The following is a 21,318-nucleotide window of genomic DNA, read 5'->3' as shown; positions in this document are numbered from 1 at the left end:
TTACGTGTTCAGTATGCACACATAGGCTGCTTTTAGATTCGGATGGACCAGTGACAATATTTAAAAACAATAAATGTTTAATGCTATATTATTAGGATTTATGAACTTTGGATGGTGTTAAGTTTTCTAGCCTTTATGATTAATTCATGATTGATATTAGTTATGAAAGAGAATTTATGGAGAAGTCAATAGGCATTGATACTGGAACAGTCTGATTGATGTGCTAATTGTATAGATTTTCTCCCCCAAGATTCTGTTTATTATACCGAAATTAACATGTACACTAGCTGTGACAGCAAATCAAATAGTTTATTTACCACAAGGACATCAGAGGTACTGCCTTGCAAGTGTAAATGCATCCTAAGGCTATCCCATGCTTTCTTGACCTCTGATACATCAATGGTAGGTGTGTAGAACAGGACCAGTGACAAAATTGTGATTACCATTGTGTTATGAAGCAGCAAATGCAGACTCACAAGCAAAAGCTGTTTGTTTCAGTTTAAATAGTCAAACTGTCGTAAGTTTTCACTTATGCAAATGGGTATTTTTTTCTTATTGTTATTTCAGCATGCAGGTGTTCTGTGTCCTCCTGCCTGAGCTTTCCCTTCTCTTTCAGAAGAGTACATTTGTACTGAAGCAGTACCTTCCACTTGAGCTTTAGCAATGCTTCCTAATTTATACAGGAGAGGATTCTATTGTAGTTACTCCTAAACTTCACTTTTCATTGCATCTGCCTTAGTTTACTACTGATCAAAGAAGTCCATAGATGCCTGTCGTGGTGTAAGCCCAGCCGGCAACTAAGCACCATGCAGCCCGCTCTCTCAGTCCTCCCTGCCCTGGTGGGCAGGGGAGGAGAATCAGAAGAAAAAAATGAGTTAAGTTTATTAGGACAACACAAGGAGTGAAGAAATAATAATAACAATAATGCTAGTAAAAGAATATATCAGGTGAGTGATGCACAATGCAATTGCTCACCACCTGGAATGCAATGCCCAGCCTGTTGTTCCCGAGCCACAATCCCTGGCCAGCTCCCCCAGATATATACTGAGCATGACGTCATATGGTACCAAACATCCCCTTGGTTAGTTTGGGGCAGCTGCCCTGGCTGTGCTTCCTCCCAACTTCTTGTGAAAATTAACTCTATCCCAGCCAAACCCAGGACAATGCCACAGGCAATAAAAAAGTTACTACATTCAACCACAGTTCATAAATAATCCACAGGAATAGGAACTACCTTTCAGTTCCCTTGTTTTCTGTCTTTTGCATAGAAACAATGAGGCCATGATTTAGACTATATATAGAGAAGTCATAAGGATAGTTGGAGTGCTATACTGATGTTGCTCCAGAATTTTCAGATGTGGAAGAAAATGAGAAAGCTATTGATGGTTCATTCACCTAGACAAACAAAAGTCATTTGCAAGTAGACAGAGTCTTCAAAAGTACTTTTTGAGCCGGGATAGTTCAAGTAGGTGAAGGAAATTACTAATAAGTTTGTACTGGAGTTGTCTGCACAAATGATACTGCAAGATCGAGTTCATGCAGGGAGGAGGTGTGTGAGTTTCTGTGGAACTGTGCCATGTTTTATGCTTTGATCTCAAAAGTCATGTTATACTCTAGTTACAACAGAGTTGTTAAGAATAAGGGGATAATGCTAACATTATTAGTATGTTTATTAGTTTCAAAAATGATACTTGGTTTGGAAGCCAGTCTGCACGGGAAGATAATTTATCTTAACCAGTTCTCATGGTCTCTCTGCTACAACAGCATACAGTGAAAGTAAGAGGTGTAGGGGAATGTGGCTCTTATGTATAGATGCTTATTCCCTTAAAAGCTTGTCAAGATGAAATACTTGTATGTCACTATTCCTGAAGGTAAGCTGTTAAAATCTTACAGCCTAATTTCTAGGTAAAGTTTCCAAAATTATTTTACTGTGGGAAGAATGACATCATTTGTTGACACATTGATGACTGAAGAGTGGTGAAGTGGATGCCTCTGGCTAGAATCCTTTGATGATTATTTGCAGCCTAGTCAAAAAGGATTTAGAGAGAAATTTTCTTTAACCTTTCTATCCAACAAAGCAGGTTACCTTTATCATAGAAATATATGATATCCAACTGTCAGCTGTTATTAAAATTCCTGGATAAAGTGTTATATTACTGAACCTGTGAAGTCCTTCAAACATGGCAGGAATGATCTTCATATTAAGCAGATAGGTCTTGTGTCTGACCTTTTTCAAAGGTCTCAGAGGACGCTGTGAAACAGAATTGGTTAAACTTACTAGTAGAGCGAGGCTGAGAAACCATCTGGATCAAAAAGTCATCAAGTGAGAAAACAGAATTCCAGAAGTATAAGACTGATGACCTTAGGCATACTAAGTTACAACAGGAAGTAGGTGATACTAATCCTTTATCTGTTTTTTTCTGTATTTTGGAGTAGGCCGCTGAGAAGAAGGTACTATGCTAGTGCAGCATCACCACCTGGTTTCTTTACTACAGTTCTATCTCTAGATTCCATACAATTCGAGAAGGCAACAAGAACTGAGGATCCCACAGTCTTCTTTACTATCTTCCAATTTTGGCAGTCATTTCCAGAAGCCAGTGGATTTATTCTCATGTTTAGTCTCTAATCCTAGTGTGTAAAAGTATGGTTACTGGCATGCCTGTGTGTATGAATATTTGTCTGAACCACTCTGAAAGAAAAACACTGATTTATGGAAGCCAAAACATTTTGTAGGAAGATGATGATTTCACATGCTCTTTAACTGAAGTTGAGCATGATCAGAAATGTAAAGCTTTAACCATGAATTGTCAAATTTGGCTTGTCAATGTATTTAATAAAACCTGTCACCTGTTATTTCCAAAAAAAGAGGAGGCAAAGAGGAAAGATTTTACCAGGCAGTATTTGAAATCTAAACAGGAAGCTTTATGGATTTAGAGGTTGTGGTTGAGGTATTAAATTACAGTATGATTTCCAGCATCAAAATATCTAATGTACTACAACTTAGGGATCTGTTAAAACTATATTGATGAAGTTCATAACAAAACTGATGGCTATCACTTTTTTTCTGGCAAAAAAATCTATGACTGAATTAATTTGGGGGTTTAATTCCAAGCAAGTTTTGTTGTTTGCTGAGTGATTTGATTTTGATGGAATTTCTCTATTTTTGGATCCAGCTCAGTATTGGTAGTTGTCTTGCTTTAGCGAGATTTACTGTTAGGAAAGTTAAGACAGTCGCTAAAAAATTTATTTTTAACAAACCAGACTTTGAGAGCCTCCGAAGACCTGCATCGCCAACTGTTATTTTAAATGATTGTGAAGCTCCAACTAATCAACCTTTGATACTTGCAGTGATGGTTTTAGGATAGTCTCAGGTATAAAAAAGCAACAGAGCAACACAAGACACGCATATGCACAGGCAATGCAGCAGCTCCGTTTTCGTTGCTCTTGCACTTCGTTTTCCTAAAATAGTCCCGCCGGCCAGTTTGTGCACCCCCCTGGATATTGCAGTCCGGAGGGAGCAGCTCTGGGGCTGGAGCTGCCGAGGTCGGACTGCGGTCACCCCGACTGTCACCACTAGAGGCCAGCGTCCCTCCACGGGAGCTGCGGCCCGGCCAGCGCAGGCCAGTCTGCCGGGGGGGCGAAGCCGAGCTAATTGCTATTTGCTCTGATGTGGCAGAGAGCGAGAAGGAGGATCCCGGCTCTTGCGTTCCTCTTCCAGCTTCCTTCGTTGCAGCACTCCTCCCTCCTCTGGACAGTAGAGTTTCCAAGTCTCCAAACATCGGCATAGAATCAGAAATCTCCTGCTTTGTAATGCTTCATCCTGCCATTCAGCAGCAATTAAAAACCATCCTACCTGTCATGTCATCTCATGTGTCGTGCAGCAATACAAGCCTCTTTCTGTATGGCCTCTATAGCTCCAGCAGTGTTTCAGCAAGTACTGGGTAGTCCATATGGCTTGGTTCACTCTGAAAAGGCTGTGCCGTATCTGGACTTCAAGTCAAAGTGATTATTTCTATAAAGAAGAATTTTTGTGGGATGTCCAAGTAATTTATGATAGTTGTCTGTAAGGAAAAGCTGTACTGCTGTATTCAAAAGGGCTGTGATCCACAGCAGGAAGTCCAGTTACTGGTGATATACCCCAGGGATTGTTTAGCATCCTCATTAGTGACCTGGATGATGAGACAGGGTGCGCCCTCAACAAGTTTGCTGATAATACAAAACTGGGAGGAGTGGCTGTGATACAGCAGGGGATTATGCTGCCATCCAGAGGGACCTTGACAGACTGGAGAAACAGGCTGACAGGACCTGTATGAAGTTAAAGAAAGGTAAGTACGAAGTCCCACACCTGAGAAGAATCAACCCCAGGCACCACCGCAGGCTGACTGGCTGGAAAGCAGCTTTGCAGAAAAGGACCTGGGGGTCCTTGTGGACACCAAGTTGACTGTTGGTGAACAGTGTACCTGTGCAGCAGAGAGACCAATGGCATCCTGAGCTGCATTATGAAGAGCTCCGACACCAAGTCAAGGGAGGTGATCCCTCCCTTTTACTCAGCACTAGTAGGGCCATACCTGGAGTACTGTGTCCAGTTCTAGGCTCCCCAGTCAAGAGGGGTGTGGAGCAACTGGAGAGAGTCCAGTGAAGGGCCATGAAGATGATTAAGGTACTGGAGCATCTCTGATATGAGGAGATGCTGAGATATCTGAGACTGTTTAGCTGAGAGAAAAGAAGGCTCAGGGAGCTCATCAACGTAGCCAGAAGATGTAGCCAAACTTTTCTCACTGGTGCCCAGTGACAGGACAAGTGGCAATGGGCACAAACTGAAATATGAGAAGTTCTATTTAAACCATAAGAAAAACTGTTTTTATTGTGAGGGTGATTGAACATTGGAACAGATTGACCAGGCAGGTTCTGGAGTCTCAATCCTTGGCACAGTCTGCTCTAGGTGACCCAGCTTTGAGCAGTGTGAGTTGGACTATGCAACTCCAAAGGCCCCTGCTAGCCTCAGTGGTTCTGTGATTCTGTGAAAAGGAGTTAAATTGGGGTTACAAAGTGGCTCAGAGAGTAAGTATGGAGCATACTCAGAATTACCAATGATTAACTAAGAAGGAAAAGTATGAAAGCACTCTCCCATCTGATAGCTTGGGAAGAGAAGCCTTGGAGACTGTATCTGTGCTGGGAGTTGTGTGCTGCAGTGTAAGGATCGTGCATTAGATAGGAACCTCTACAGCGGTCAGGCCAAAAACATGGGACCAGAAGCCAGTGTCCTCAGTCAGAACAGTCAGTGCTGAGTGTCTCACTGGTCATTCGGAGTAACTCTTGGGACTCCTAAAAATGAGGCCCAGGAGTTGATCTCAAGGAGTCGTCTAAACCAAACTTGTGCTCTGAGGTGAATCAGATATTTACCCAAATATCTTGGGTAATTGTTTTTTAAAATTTGTTTTTCCATGAAGAAGGTTTTACAATATCCCTTGTTTTGTACATTGTTCTTTCACTCTAAGTGTTAGAAAGCTTTTTTCCTAATATCTGACATGAGTTGCTGTCATCACAAATTGAGATGCTTTTTTTTTTTCTCTTCTATATCTCGCAGCCATTTCCTGGGAAACATGGTTTTTCTCCCCTCTCCCCTCTTTATAGGTCATATTTTAAACATCTCACCCTCTCTTTTCTCATCTGGACTTTTTCAGATTTGCCTGTGTCTGTTCTCTAGAGTAATGCTCAAAACCAATGTAGGAGCCTCCCTAACATTGAGGACAGGGCAGTACAATACTTCCGGAATAGTACATAAGATGCTTCTGCTAGTACATACTGATTTAAGATATGCAGCACTGTTGAAACACATATTTAGTCTGTGAACTGCTCATGTTTTTTGTCCTGCATCTCCACCTGGTTATTATCCGTTTTGTGCTAATGCATTTGGCTCCCTCTATCCAAATGTAGCATTCTGAACTTGGGTGTGTTAAATTTCAGCTGCCTTATTTCAGACCATCCCTCTAGTTGGTCTAGATACTTCAGGATTCTGATCTTTTCTTTTTATCCACTCCTAGCTTGAAGTTATCTGCAGCTTATATAAACATATGTTCTATTCCAATATCCTGTTGGGCCACCTGGGAACCATAAATGCTGCCCCTGGGTAGCTCTGTCCTCAGCAGCATTGCCTCATTGATACATACTGGGAATCTGTCAGGATTGCCCAGACTTGAGAGGTAGAGGCCAAGGGGGACACATGGGAAGAATGCCAGGGAGCTGCTCTGTGGGGTTAAATCTGTCATGGGAGAATGTCCTTTTCTTGTCTAATCTACCAGTATTAGATTTTTTTTTCCCAGCATACACACTGTTGCACATCCTCCTGGCTTTTCTCTGCTATTGAGCAAATACTAATTTTTGCTTTCAAGGTTATATGTTCTTCAAGGACAAGCAAAATTAGTAATCACTACAGTTATTGATTGTCTGTTTTGAACTATCAGTGTCCTTGCCTCTGTCTCTTTGCCTTCAGTCTTCCAAATGCAAGTTCTGCCTACAACTTCTATATACCTGCTTTCACCAGAATCTCTTGGATTTTGATGTCTAGAGACTGATTCATGATCATATGAAAAGAGAGTACAGAGGATTGCACGTGGTCATGAAGAATCAGAGCATTCTACTTTGGGGAGGACACAATATTGAGGCTAGGGTAGATTGGCTTCTTCTGTTTAGAGGTGTGTTATGTCTCAACTGAAGGATGGGTTCCCTGGTACTCTTCTGCCTTAGAACACAATGTGGAGGTAAGCAGCACAAGGTTCAGAAAATGGTTTCTGAGAGCAGACTTTGCTTTTGTGTCATGTTTAAAATCCACGTGTTGATCCTTTCAACATTGTACCTTGTGTCTCTGACAAAATGACAGGTATACCCTGGTCATTGAGAAATAACCCCTCCCATTAAAAAGCCTCTGGGCTTGTTTTTGGGAGTTGAAGATACTCAGCCATTTTGTGTTGCACATCTAAGTCCATTTCCTGTTCTTCAGGGAAAGTTCTATGATTAAATTAAATAATTATAAACGGTGAAGTGTGCATATAGTATTTTTTTTTGTCTGTCATGTCTAAAATAATATACCTAGTTGCAAAAATGTTTGAAAGTTGGACTTTATCACCAGTAAGGGGTAACAACAGGTTCTTTAAAGGACAAAGACTGATTTCAAAGAACATAGTGATCTGGGAAGTATTACCTGCAGAAAATTTAGCCATATGGCATATTTTTTTCAGCTTTAAGAGCAACTGTAAAGCCATTTCCAAAATATAGGATAAAGATAGGTAGTAAGTATTCTAAGGTAGTAAGGTTTTCTGACTTCCATAATAGGTTACATGACTGGTACTACAAGTAAGGCTCTATAGTTTTGTATCCACAGGGCAGTTTATTAAAAAATGTAAGGTTATTTGATTTAGCGCTTTTTATTATTCCAGTTTATTAGATGGGGAAGCAGAACATTAGTGGTTGAAGATTCCAGTCTAGAATAGGTGACTACTTAGGATTTGTCTCCCCTGAGCTTAGCAAGGTGAAAATGAGGAAGCCAGCCTGAGCCAGTTGTCTGAATTCGGTGGAGAGCAGTGCGTGCTTTGCAAGAATGGTTCACCTGGTAGACAAGGTGGGTAAGACAGATGGAATTATTTCCTGCTGTGGGTGCCCTCTGAGCTCTTCAGTAGCCACAGAGAAATTTTAATCACTTGGATCAGATGCCTGCATTTTAGGTGGCTGAAGTTGAGGGAAATAAATCCCATGCTTTCCAGTTACTCCCTGTCATTACAGATTGAGTTGGCTATGAATGCTATGACTGTGCTTGCTGTGTATGCATGAGCTTGTTAGTCATATCTCAGTGTATGTAGACTTGTCTGTGTAGAACATGGTGTTGGACGTTGCTGGTGCTGCCTTATTCTGCCCAGATATTTTTCTGTATTTAGAATTTCCTCATGTGTTTGTTCAGGTTAGGTTTTATGGTTGGTATTTTCTGAATATTTCTAACCAGAAAGATATATTTCTGAGTCCAGGTATTTGTAGTGTTGGATTTTGCTTGCAAGTTAAGATGCTTAAATGTAAACAGCTATATGTCTGCAGTGAGGGTTAAACTTCTTTAATAACAGTCAGAGGAGCTCTAGTCCATACCATCAAGCCTAGAGGATAATGCTGTCATCCTAAAGAAGATGTTATATCTGGTCAGCTGAATAGCTGTTTAGGCTTCACTGACTATGGTGAGATCTTAGGTACTGCACCCATGCATTGACATTGAGATACAAATGTGTCATTGTACACATCTCTGTCCACAAGAAATATCCTACCCAGCATGTCTGAAAAAAACCCCATGTAAAACTGACATCTAGAAAATACTACTTTTCCCTTCCTGCAGCTTTCTTACTGTCAAGCCCTCCCACAATATAAGCTAATTAAAAGAAATGCAACTAGAGTGTTAATGAGCCTTCCTGTAACTGAAAGCTTTTGAAGACCTTTGAACGTATTCCCCAGCTGCATTTTTGCTCAACTGTCATGATACCTCTGTGCAAAAGAAAAAGATTTGCTCCTTAAACATAGCTGATAGCTGCAGTCTAAAGAAGGACCCTTAGAGCCACATGAAGTATGAAAATTGCACAAGAGACATATCCAGAGAGATTCTTGTTTTAGAAGAATTTGATTTAACAGGTATGATAAATGATGATTCCAAAGTATAGTGATTAATCTAGTTTACAAATTAAAACATTGCATTGTTTCATGTGAGTGTGGATGGGCAAGCATGATAAGAATTACTACTCTATAGGGCTAGAGAGGAACAAATAAAACAGTGATTTATAAAATGCAGGAGGAATAAGATGCATGCCTTTGAAATTGAGCCTAAACAACAGCTCCTTGAGATTTTAATCTCTGAGGCAATGGTACTGTACATCTAAAAAACTTTCTCTGGTTTGGTCATTCTGTATGCATTTTCTGATTCTTAAGATCAGCTGGTCTTCTGGAGATAAAATTACCACTTAAATACTAAAAAATTTTATTCCTGAGGGAGCAGCAAAAGCCATGAGAGCAATTTGAAGTCCAGTCTCTTTTTAAAAACACCCAGACAAAGCAAACTTTTTATAGCTAGCTGTATATTCTGCTGTTAAGGTTTAGTCTCCTGCCTCTCCCAGTTCACACCCAGAATATACTGTTTACCTGTGTATTAAATACTGAGGTACAAAAATAGGTGATGTACAAAACATGGAAGGCAAGAAAACTTCCTTAATGCTAAGACCTCTCTGCTTTCCTTCCTGGGTGCCTCTTGTATTCTCGCAGTTCTCTCTGTTCAGTTATTTACAGCACAAATGGATTGGGGCAGAGATTTGTGTTTTGGATAAAGTAGTTAACTTTGTCATTGGCTTTTCAATATAATAAAGAGTATTAGAAAGTTACTACTAGCATCATTTTAATTTCATAGGCAAAGAGGTGAAGATTTTTTTTATTTAATGCATTTATTTTCTTTCCCTGTTTCAGATAATTATAACTTAATATATTGATGTAAACTGTGTTCCCAAGCACTATTAAAAACACCTAGTCTATCTTGTGTCCTTTGTGCTGTACTTTAATGAATAGCTGTAATCCTTATTAGAGAAACTGACTGGAAATGACTTATCTTTCCATTGTTTCAAGGTGATTCTGCTAATGAGAATAATACTTGTTCTGCAGTGCAATTTAATATAGTATAGATATAGTATATCATCAAACAAGGACAAAACCAGTATTTCTTTATCTTGTATTACTTATTTTGTGATTAGTCCAGGCTACATCATCTTGTAGGTTTTTCTGGCTACCAGGAATAATTGTTGTTAGTCTCCAAAAATCTAACCTTACTATTGGCCTTCCCTGTCTTCTTTCCCCTTCTTTCTTCTCTGATCTACCAAGAAAATAATTTGGTTTCTTTTTCCAGACACACAGATGTGCACCAGATGGTTACTGATAGTTTCAAGGTCCTGATGAGTTATTGGAATAATTAGTGTTGGTGTGAGGTTTGTCATCTAACTATAATACTGAACTGTCTACTCATCTCTTTCAAGCTTTTAAAATAAAAGGTTTATTTTATTAAGACTTTTGAAACAGCTCTTCGAATGTCAGTGCAGATAATAATTGATACCCAGTTCATGGTCAGTAGTTCACTCAACTGTCTTTAATGTGTAAAATTCTTGATCTTCTAAAGGGGATCAAAAGCAATCTACATCTAGGTGATATAGTAATTTTATGGCAGAAGGAACAGTAAGATATCAATCAGAGCTTGATTTTAATGGTGAATTGGGAAATATTTATTTCTAAAATATTAACAAAAGGTGTTGAAAATGATAGAGAAATTGATACATAAATATGATTTATGGCTTGTGGAATTAAAAATATAGTCCACATTAGTTGAAAAAGGCCTTATCCCAAGGGTCTATAAGTCTTGCTCTTTTGTGCAAGTCTTTGTTGCCACAGCAGGTTTAATATGTTTGGATTTACAAAAATGAAAACAACTCTTAAGAAAATTTTGCTTCTGTATATGTTAATTCCAAATTTAGTTTGTGCTGTAATGGATATGCCTCCTAGATCTTGGTATACAGTACCTATTGTTTTGACAGCTAAATGAGATTAAAATAAGAAATAATTACTTCTCTTTGTCTTTGACATAAGAACAAATCAGTTCCTTCTATTTTTCAGTGTTCATCACTATTTTAATAGGTGTGTTACTTGTAACACAACTGTCTTTAGATGTAGCTGCAAGAGCTACATCATCACAGGGCCCTTGCCTGCATATTTTAGATCCTTTCCCTGGTATTTTGATCTTGTAAACAGTTTTGAAACAAGATTATTGTCATCCACCAAAAATACTGAATTTTTTGCAAGCAAAGCAGAGCAAGTAACTCCTATACAGAGAAATAATGTGTCAGCCTTTTAACGATAAGGAATTCAGTGGAATTGCCGGACACTAATAGCATGCATAAATATTTGCAGGATTGGAGCTTTATAAAATCCCAAGCAGAATTTGAGTTTCCTTTCCTTAAGATTCACTGATTAATCACTTCAGGCCTACCCTACACTGTTGTTTCCTTTCTGGTTCTGATCATTTAATCCATGTGGCTTTTAAGGCACATTTGATGAACAAATGGGAGAGCTGTGGAGGTATTGGAGCTCCCTAGAGTATATAAGTCTTTACATGGACTCAGTCTGCTCTCTGACCAACTCTTTGTTTACTTAATAGCCATCTTTATCCAGCTGAAGGCCTGATGCATTCTTAACTCAGGGCTCCCTAGCCCTATAAAAAATGCAGCTTCATAACTTTTCATACAATGATGCTATTCTTTCTGGGTTTTAGACTGTGTTTTTGCAGAATTCACTTTGGTATCTGAGTGAGGCTTTTCTTGCAGTGAGTGGGAAAGGGTACAGTTCTCCAAATGGACATTTGCAGCTGCTAAGGACACAGGACTGACTTGCTCTGTGAATATGCCTTTCCCCCTCCATTGACTGGAAGGGGCTGAGAAGACCAGTCTTTTGAGGAAGGTCACTTTAAAAACTGCCTACATTTAGGCATTGTCAACACAACCTGCATGCTGCATGTAAGAGTTCTTTTGTTCTGTTCTGTTAGTACTGTGTAGTTCAAAAATGTTTTGGGATTGGGGTGTTCTTACCTTTTCCAGGTATGGGACATTGGAGGGCAGCCAAGGTTTCGAAGCATGTGGGAGCGTTATTGCAGAGGAGTCAATGCAGTTGTGTAAGTTTTCTCGTGTATGCCCATAGAAAATGTATTTTAAAATATGTATTATTAATATAGATATGCTTTTCTTTCTGTCCATCTGCATCACATAAGAAGATGCAGCACAATAAAAGTAGTGTGTTTTACACATCCAGCAACTCAGGTATCTAAGTAATTACATGTTCCAGGCCACTTTTTCCCCACTGCCTGTATTTAATTGTGTATCTTCCTGTATTAATAAATGCAGGGCTTATACAACTCAGGACTGTTTTAATGCTGTTATCAATGTGAACACATTTTTCACATTTCAGATGTTTTAATGCAACTTTCTGCAAGTAATAGACAATACCATAAATAACTATATTCCCATTGCAGTTACATGGTAGATGCAGCAGACTTAGAGAAAGTCGAAGCTTCAAAGAATGAGCTACACAGTTTGATAGATAAGCCACAATTGCATGGAATTCCAGTAAGTATTTTGATTATTATTCTTACCTGAATGTAGACAGTGTAGCCTAAATCCTCATGAATTTGTTCCTCTGGACTCTTGAAAATACTAGTTTTAATATGATGCAGCCTTGATACATTGAGCTCTCTTGCAAAAATTATTGTGACATTTTTTCAGAGTACTCAACATCTTATTAGTGCTTCAGTGTGTTTGTATGTTTTCTAGTCTAAAGGTCAGAATAGATTTGGAAAAAAATAATTTTCACATGTGGCATTATCAGACAGTAATTACTTCCAGTCAGTCCCCTTGTTGACTGGGTTTGAACCAGTGACCTAGATCTGTTTCTGTCAGTATCTTAAGGCATGTGAGATTTGTCTTTCTGAAGGCTGTCAGAACACTAACATCAAGTAGTGTCCTCTGCTTCCAGAGATTGTGGAGGAGCTTGACTTTTTCTGTGTCCTGACTTTTTCTTTTTCTTGACTTTTTAGTTTTTCAAACTAAACTGTATGGAAAAAACATAAATACACATCTGTTCTCCAGTAGGAAGTGTCAAAGAACAGTATATTCTGCTGAAAATCTAGCGCAGAATTATGGAGTAGGAGACTAATGTTGTTTAATTAAATGTAATCTGCCAATTTAGAGCTAGCAGGAATCAATCGAGTTAGCATTGATCTTTGATGCTGAGATCACCAAGCAAGAGTATGTATCTTTGATCATAAGAAAGAAAACAATGATATATACAAACTAGGAGGAAGTTACTCACAACTTGATGGCTCTTGCTTGGCCCCTTTTTTTATAAGCAGATATTTGGACGTTTGGCCAGTGTAAGTGATCAAAGTCATCTGAGGATGAGTAGACAGACAGCCAACATGAAATCATTGTGAGAATAAAGTTCTCAGAGATGCATTCTCGAAGGAAAATTTTTCAAGTGACTCTCCTTTTTTATAAGGTTTGCTGTTGTATTTTTTTAAGTACATGTTGAACAAATCCTATGGAAATCTACAGTCACACTATTCACAGCAAGTGATATTGTCTGTCCTTTGTACTGTCTTCATATCCTGTTTTACTTTGCACTTTTCCTTCCTGAAATGATAGGTCGCTCATATCTTCAGAAGTATTTAATTGAGTTCCTTTCCTTTTATATGTTATAATATCACATTCCAATTGCTCAGCCTGACCAGCAGAGTAATTTCCAAGGTGCAGTAATGTATTTTTTACTTATTTTTATTTCATAGGTAGTAACTACTATTGATCTTCCTTCAATTTATTGTACTCAGGCTTTGGCATTATAGATTTTAAGGTAGCTTTATTAATCTGAGACTGCAAGTAATGAGTTTTAATGTGTTCCAGAGTCACGGGAAATAATGGGACAATCTTGACTCAGAATTGTAGTGCATCTGGAAAACAATAATGCAGTCATAATTAGAAAAACCTTCCATTGCTTACTTTATGTTAGAATGTGCTCAACCCATTCATCTCAATTTACACTTTAAGCCTTAAGTATTGCGTAGGAACTCTTAAGTTCCAGCATCTATTCATTAAATTTTCTGCATTTCTCAGACTTAATTCCTAATGGCTGCCCTTCTGATTTCCACCAGGGATGTTCAAAGGCGAGGGAGAGGAATCAACCATTTGGCTGGTGGTTGGGTGATATATGTTTTGGATGCCTGGCTGTTTAGTATGTCAACGTTAAGAAGCAGGGAAGCAAAACTGTAGAGAGAAGCATGTCTGGATCTTGAGGACTGAGCCTCTACTTCTGGGGCCTACTTTTGATTAACGTTAGTCTGGTCCTATGAATTGAATGTCTGTTGGTGACTTTAGGGCACCTGGTGCATGCTGTCCTCTAGGTTTAGTTGCATGAAAAAGGAATCCACTTAGTGCAGTCTGACACCATCCCATAATGCCATCCGGAATGGAGAGATTCACTTCCAGAGGAGACTTCTGATGCTGATACACTCAGAAATAATTTGATCCAGTTTTCAGAGGGTGTGCATCCAGCATCTGACCCTAGGTAGGAGTGGAATTTCATCATTGGTCATTTTGAATATGTCTGCTATTGCATTCTGAATACTTGTTTGCAAGATCCAAAATAATGCCAACAAATGGTTAAAGACAAAAATAAACTTTTATTGCTACTGGATTTAACATGAATATGAATCATTTCTTTCAGGTGTTAGTCCTTGGAAATAAAAGAGACCTCCCAGGTGCACTGGATGAAAAACAGTTAATTGAGAAATTGTAAGTAGCTGGCCTGTGTAAAAAGCTGAAACACTGTAAAAATCGATATGTAAGAGAAAATCGTTGGTAGCCTATGGCAATAACCAGCTATAACAGATTCCATTTTACATTCTCAGATACTCCACTTCAAGCTATGCTGACAGTTGAAATAGTAATCTAGGCTGATAACTGACTGCAGTAGATTTGAATTTCTCTTGATTATTATTTCAGTTGTATAAAGTTGTTTCAGATAATCCTGTTTTCCCATCAATGAAGATCCAACTACTATAGACAGCAATAGGCTCACTTACATATTTCAGAATACATTGTAGTGGCAGTTAAATGCTCGAATGATATTAGAACAGAACCATTTCAAACTACTGTCTGTAAATTTAAGCAATTCAGATATTTTTGGCATATATCCAAAGCATATATTTATAGGTTACTGAAACTAACTTAAGTTGATGCATTGTGAGGGTAGTTGTAAAGAAAATACACAATTTTGTAAAAATGGCCAGTATAGCAATAATTTTGCAGAATAGGATTCTTTGTCGCAAATCACATAATTTTAATCAGTAGGAGGTGCAAGTGAAGTGAAGTGAGGTTTCAGTGTAGAAGGATGGTCCAAAGGCTAAGCATTTAAACCGGGACTTAGGAAACACAGAATTGCAGAACGGCTGAAGTTGGAAGGGACCTGTGGAGGTCATCTTGTCACCCACCTGCTCAGGCAGAACCACCTAGAGTTCATTGCCCTGGATCATGTCCAGACGACTTTTGAGTATCTCCTAGGATGGAGACTCTGCAATCACTCTGGGCAACCTGTGCTAGTGCTCAGTCACCCTCAGAGGTAAAAGGTGTTTCTTTATGTCCAGAGGGGGCCTCCTAGGTTTCAGTTTGTGCCCATTGCCTCTTGTCCTGTCACTGGGCTCCATCTTCTTTACAGCCTCCCTTCAGATATTTGTACACATTAATAACATCCCCCCTGAGCCTTTTCTTCTCTAGGCTAAACAGTCCCAGCGCTTTCAGTCTTTCCTAATATGTGAGATTTTCCAGTCCCCTAATCATTTTAGTGGCTCTTCACTGGACTCTCTCCAGTAGCTCCACATCCCTCTTGTACTAGGAGCCCAGAAGTGGACACAGCACTCCAGGTATGGCCTCACCAGGGCTGAGTAGAGGGGAAGGATCACCTCCCTCAACTGGCTGGCAACACTCCTTCTAATGCAGACCAGGATACCATTAGCCTTTTTTGCCACACTGCTAGATCATGTTCAACTTGGTGTCCACGAGGACCCCCAGGTCCTTTTCTGCAAAGCTGCTTCCCCAGACGGTCAGCCCCCAGCATGTACTGGTGTTCCTCCCCGGGGGCAGGCCTTTGCATTTCCCTGTGTTGAACTGGATGAGGTTCCTGTCAAGCCATTTCTACAGCCTGTGGAGGTCCCTCTGGATGGCAGCGCAGCCTCTGGTCTATCAGCCACTCCTCCCAGTTTTATGTCATCAGCAAACATGCTGAGGGTACGGTCTGCCCCATCATCCAGATCATTATGAAGATATTGATATATTCATTAGAAATACCTTTATACTGGTCTTCATTCATGATGAAGATGTTGAACAGGATTGGACCCAGTATTGATCCCTGGGATACACTGCTAGTTACTGGCCTCCCAACTGGCCTTCGTGCCACTGATCACCACCCTCTGGGACTGACTGTTCAACCAGTTTTCAATCCACATCACTGCTCATCCAACCCATATTTCCTCAACTTATCTATGAGGATATTATGGGAGACAGTGTCAAAAACCTCACTGAAGTCAAGGTACACAATATCCACTGCTCTCCTCTCATCTACCAAGCTGTAGATTTTGTTGTAGAAGGTTATTGAGTTGGTCAAGCATGATTTCCCCTTTGTGAATCCATGCTGACTACTGATCACCTTCTTGTCCATCACATGCATAGAAATGGTTTCCAGGATTGGTTTCGCTATCACCTTCCCAGGGGCCAGGGTGAGGCCCTGGGTTCTTATTCCTGTTCTTTCTGAAGATAGGAGTGGTTTGCTTTCCTCCACTCTTCAGGCCATGATCGTTCTCCCAATGACCATGATCGTTCAAAGGTTATCAAGAATGGTCTCACAATGACATCAGCCAGCTCCCTCATCACTTGTAGGTGCATCCCATCAGCACCCATGAAATTCTCTATGTCCAGTTTGCTTATGTATCCCTGACCTGATCCTCTTCCCTCAAAGGTGCCACTTCCTTGCTCAAGACTTTACCCCTGGTCTCTGGGGCCTGGGATTCCTGAAGGCTAACCTTGCTAGTGAAGATGGAGGCAAAGGCAGCATTCAGTACATCTGCCTCTTCCATGTGTATGGAAATGTCCTCTGTAACCAGGTCCTCCATCTCATTGAGCAGTGGGCCCCCATTTTCCCTTGTCTTCCATTTGTCACGTATTTATAGAAGCCCTTCTTGTTGCCTTTGACATCCCTCAAGAGATCCAATTTTAGTTGGGCTTTGGCTGTCCTACCTGTGTCTCTGCATGCTTGGACAGTGTTTCTGTACTACTCCCAGGTTACCTGTCCCTGCTTCTACCTTCTGTATGCTTCCTTTTTCAGACTGGTTTTATCAGGAGCTTGTCATTCATCCACTTATGCCTCCTGGCTTTTTTTCCAGACTTGTTAGGATGGGCTGCTCTTGAGCTTGGAGATGATCTTTGATTATTAACTAGCTTTCTTGGGCCCTTCTTTGCTACAGAGCCTTATCCCATGGTACTCTCCCTTCAGATCCCTGAAGGAAGCCCTGCTCTCCTGAAGTCCAGGGAGGTCACTATTTAGTTCCCTTCTTTATATTAGAGTCTCTTATGTGACCTCAGGACTCTTTCCTTCTCATTGCCTCCTCTCCCCATCTGCTCCAGGAACGTAATCTGTCTCCCGCATGTCTGTGTCACTTGTGGGAGGATGAATAAATGAAAAAACAAAGTGCTCAGAAACTCTGAGGGGGATAGGAAAATTCCCAGAAAGAAACAGAAGTTAATTAAGAATCAGTTTCTTTCTAAATGTAGAGGTGTCCTTTCAGTAGGAATGAGATCTGGTGTATTTAAGTATGATATAATAAAAATCCTGAAGATTAATGCTGTGATCATTTGAATACTGTTATTTGATTATAAGAATTCCAAGTGAATTCTAAGTGAAAAGAGTAAAAGGTGAATGCTAAGACATGGTAATGTTACTTGGTTGTCACTACAAAATGTTATTTTCAGCTCATGGATTTCTTTGGTCTTATTATTCACTATTACACATTACTATGACTTAATGAGAAATTCTAATTTTTGTGAAATGGCTTTATAATCCTTATAGTTTAAGAAACGTGGGTTTTTTTGTGTGCAGTAGAAAGCATATTTTAAAAATTCAATATCTGAGGATAGAATTGAACCCACTGAGTAAAAAGCAGAGAAGATGTAATTTAATGGAAATTTCTGTTGTCAGTTTTTGGGGAGTTGTAACACTACTTTTTTGTTTGTTTGTTTTCTGTAGAAACCTTTCGGCTATTCAAGACAGAGAAATCTGTTGCTATTCTATTTCTTGTAAAGAGAAGGATAACATCGGTAAGCTGCTTTTTCTTACAGCATCATCAATGTATACTTCGTACTTTAGATCAGATGTTAAAAATTTTAATGAGGTTTGAATATCTAACTCTAACATATAACTGGAAATCTCAATTTACGTTGTAAGTTTTTGTTGCAAATATTGCATGCAATAATATTTGTTTTAATATAGAATTATAGGTGATTTAAAAATCACTTGTAGAATTATTTAGTTCCATGAGAAGTTAAGTAATTAATTCTTTGGGGCCTTGGAAAAGCATATTTAAAACCTAAAATAAAGGAATCCCTCACAAAAACTGTGTTACTTCTGAAAAAAATAGTAACTGAATAGGAAGGCCTTCCAATTATTAGGTGATACTTAAAAAATTTTGCTAAGTGTTTTGCTGGAGATGCGGGAGATACTGGAGATGCACAGAGTGTATCCTGTAGTCAGTGAGGACCTATGGAATTGTCTGCCATCTGTCTTTGCTTTTTGCCCTTTCCTCTCTGTCCCCTCTTTCTTTCACTTTCCCGTCCCTTTCCTCTAACATGTTCTCCCCTTCCATTCCCTCCACAGGGCAGGAGAAAGGGGTAATGCACAGGCTGAGCCAGCAGCAGCAGTTGCCTGGGGACATGCTGCCTCTGTGCCACCCTTCTTCCCTGCACACTGCTAAGACAAGGGGTGCTGAATAGGAGGGGTACAGCCTGGGTAGATATTTATAGCTGCTTCTTGAGGAAGTCAGACTCATTAGAAGAGCTAGATAGCTCTGTAGGGCTCAGCTGAATGAGAGACAGTGTGAGGGGATGGGAGGAAAGCCAGTTTCTCCCAGCAGCAGGGGAAATTTCCATCCCAGGCTGAGAGGACCAGGTAGGGGAGGTGGTGAGGAGACTATACCGTTACACCTGGGCTTCAGGAGGCTGGAGGAGATGTCAGCTGTGTGCAGGGATGTGTTAGGCAGTGAGGGCTTCTCTTAGAAATGGTGTACAGCATTTGGGTATGTTGCTTTGAAGGAGGCCAGACCTAAGTTTGCTGCAGCTTGGAGTGCAGCAATTATTTCTGAGTGAGGGAAATACTGGGGAAGATCAGACTGGGGTATAAGGACTGAGGAAGACAACATAGTCAGGATAATCTGTGTAGGTGAAGGGCAATGAAGGTGATTGAGGTTTTAGAAATGCAGTGCTTGATTCTCATCAAATCGGCAGTGGAGCATCTCAAAAGTGATGTTATAACTAGAAACTGGTAAAACCAGCTTAATTTCTGGAAGAATCCTGGAGAAAGTAGGTTTTGATCCTGGTTCATTTGTGTGGATGGCCTGGAGGAAAAAGGCATGCAGAAAAAGCATGCTAAAATTTGCAAATGGGAAAATAATGAAAAGAATGATCACTAATGCAGAACCATGTAGATCACTTGCCTTGTAGAAGTCCTGGGAGTAGTGATGAAAAAGACTCAAATCCTAACTTGAGAATCAGTCAAGTATCTTCCAGTGTAACATTGTGCCTAGAAAGGGTAACCTGGTTCCTGAATGTTTGCCCAAAGAAATAACAAATGGGAACAGACTGTGTATATCACATGTGTTTGGCACTGTGTGGGCATTACTAGAGCACTGTGTGCCATATTTTGAGGAGGACCTTGAGAAACTAAAAAGAAGTTGGGCAAGAACCTAGGGAGATCAAAGGACTGGAAAATATAATTTATAATGAAAAACTATAATGAAAATATATTTAGCTTATTAAAGTGATGAAACTACTAGGCTGTTAAGGAGAAGACTGGGAGCTGTCTTCTTTGCATTTTTGATTGATGTCAATGCAGTTGAACGAAATGATAGTCATTTTTCAGTGCAAACCACAGCCCAGCTAACTGGTCTCACCAGGAGGTGTAGGTGTAAGGTTGTCAGTTTCTGTGTCTTGAGAAACTGTGGAAGATTAGCATATAGTTATTAGCTTTGCTTTAGATGCTGTGGAATGCTTTTGTCTGCATCCTACTTTTGTCTCAGTGCCTTAGCTGGTCTGCCAAGATACTCATCGAAGTGCCGTCTTGAACTTAGGATAAATGTGGCAACAAATTTAAATTTGAGGGCTAGAGCTATTGCTGCCCCCTGACAACCTTCCTACCTCCCTGACAGATGTTACTGGCTTGAGGCAAAAGCATCTAATCTGCTCATGAATCAGTTTGTGAAGTGCTGCAGTTTTCAGCCCAATGCATTAGATTGTATCAGGAGGGGTACCAATTACAGCTACCAAATTTTAGTCTAGTGTTGCATGTCTTTCAGAGACCTTGGACTCCCTACAACCTACCTAAACAGCTTCTTAATGCTTTGTCAGATGTTTGTCCTTCTTTTTCCTTCTGGTCGGTATTTCTGCCTTTGTTCTCACACTGCATTTGATTCCAGTCTGGATTTTACAGTTCATTTTATGGTCATCTTAAATCATTGCTCTTCCAACAGTTCTTCATCTGTGGCTTAGAGAATTTGATGTCAGTCATCATATTTCAAGGATACAAAATGCACATAATTTAAAAACAACAAAAAACAACAGGAAAAAAAGCCCGCTTGGAGTCTCAAGTACTGAATTTTTAATTAGGTGTGAGAACCTGTGGTTTCTGGGTTGTGTTTGTTTGAGGGTTTTTATTTGTATTAACCTGCTGGTCTGTTGTCCCTTTACACTCTGCAAATAGCCTGTTGAGTTTTTAATTTTGTTTTATCTATCCTGGCAGACATAACACTACAATGGCTTATTCAGCACTCCAAATCAAGACACTGTTGAAGAAAACTTTTGCTGAAGATAACTCTTTCCCAATCACTTTGACTCCTATCAGCTATACACAAGTGTGAAAAGATAAAGAATGCAGCGGCATACTACCAGGACTCACTTTGATTGTATTTGTTAACAGAAGTAAAACTAAGTTATAGCTTGTCCCTCTATCTTGGTTCTTTTTTTAAAAATTCCGATACTTGTCTGCCTAGGTGAAATTCCTGAATGCCTTAATACAAGACTGAAAGAAATCAATACTCTTTTTTGGGCTGAAATGTTTGAGTTTATGCATGTGAATTGTCAAATACTTAGTACTTTTTTTTTTTCTAATTTGAAACTGAATAAACTGCACAGTGGAAATGGATATGACTGGTTTTTTTGCACGTATCATATAATTTTTCATACAGAATGTTTTCCCTGTAAACACCAATAGTTAATTATCAATAGTCAATTAAAACCATAATTATAAAAGCATCTTGTTTGAACAAAATGCTGTTAACCACAACACTTTCAAATATTCTGGTTGGTGAGAAGTTATTTCCAAAGTCATGTATCTGTAGTTACCTAGTATTTCTAGTCACTAATGTAAATAATTTATATGAATATTCTTTGGGAATTC

At 39.6% G+C, this 21,318-nt stretch overlaps 1 protein-coding gene across 2 annotated transcripts in view; it reads left to right on the top strand.

Annotated features, from left to right (window-relative positions):
• The window catches only part of LOC141943682 (ADP-ribosylation factor-like protein 8B), a 31,800-nt gene extending 10,737 nt beyond the window's left edge, over window positions 1-21,063 (top strand). The window contains exons 3-7 of one of the 2 annotated variants that reach the window (XM_074869337.1): window positions 11,655-11,728; window positions 12,086-12,179; window positions 14,329-14,396; window positions 17,899-17,969; window positions 20,662-21,063. In XM_074869337.1, the coding sequence (XP_074725438.1) occupies window positions 11,655-11,728; window positions 12,086-12,179; window positions 14,329-14,396; window positions 17,899-17,969; window positions 20,662-20,711 (357 nt within the window). In that variant the 3' untranslated portion in view covers window positions 20,712-21,063. The remainder of the gene's footprint in view (window positions 1-11,654; window positions 11,729-12,085; window positions 12,180-14,328; window positions 14,397-17,898; window positions 17,970-20,661) is intronic. The other variant, XM_074869338.1, reaches the window with a different exon arrangement.
• The last annotated feature ends 255 nt before the right edge of the window (window positions 21,064-21,318 follow it).

Source organism: Strix uralensis, chromosome 5, assembly GCF_047716275.1.
Source record: "Strix uralensis isolate ZFMK-TIS-50842 chromosome 5, bStrUra1, whole genome shotgun sequence".
Lineage (NCBI taxonomy): Eukaryota > Metazoa > Chordata > Aves > Strigiformes > Strigidae > Strix > Strix uralensis.
This window is presented reverse-complemented; position numbering and strand designations above follow the sequence as displayed.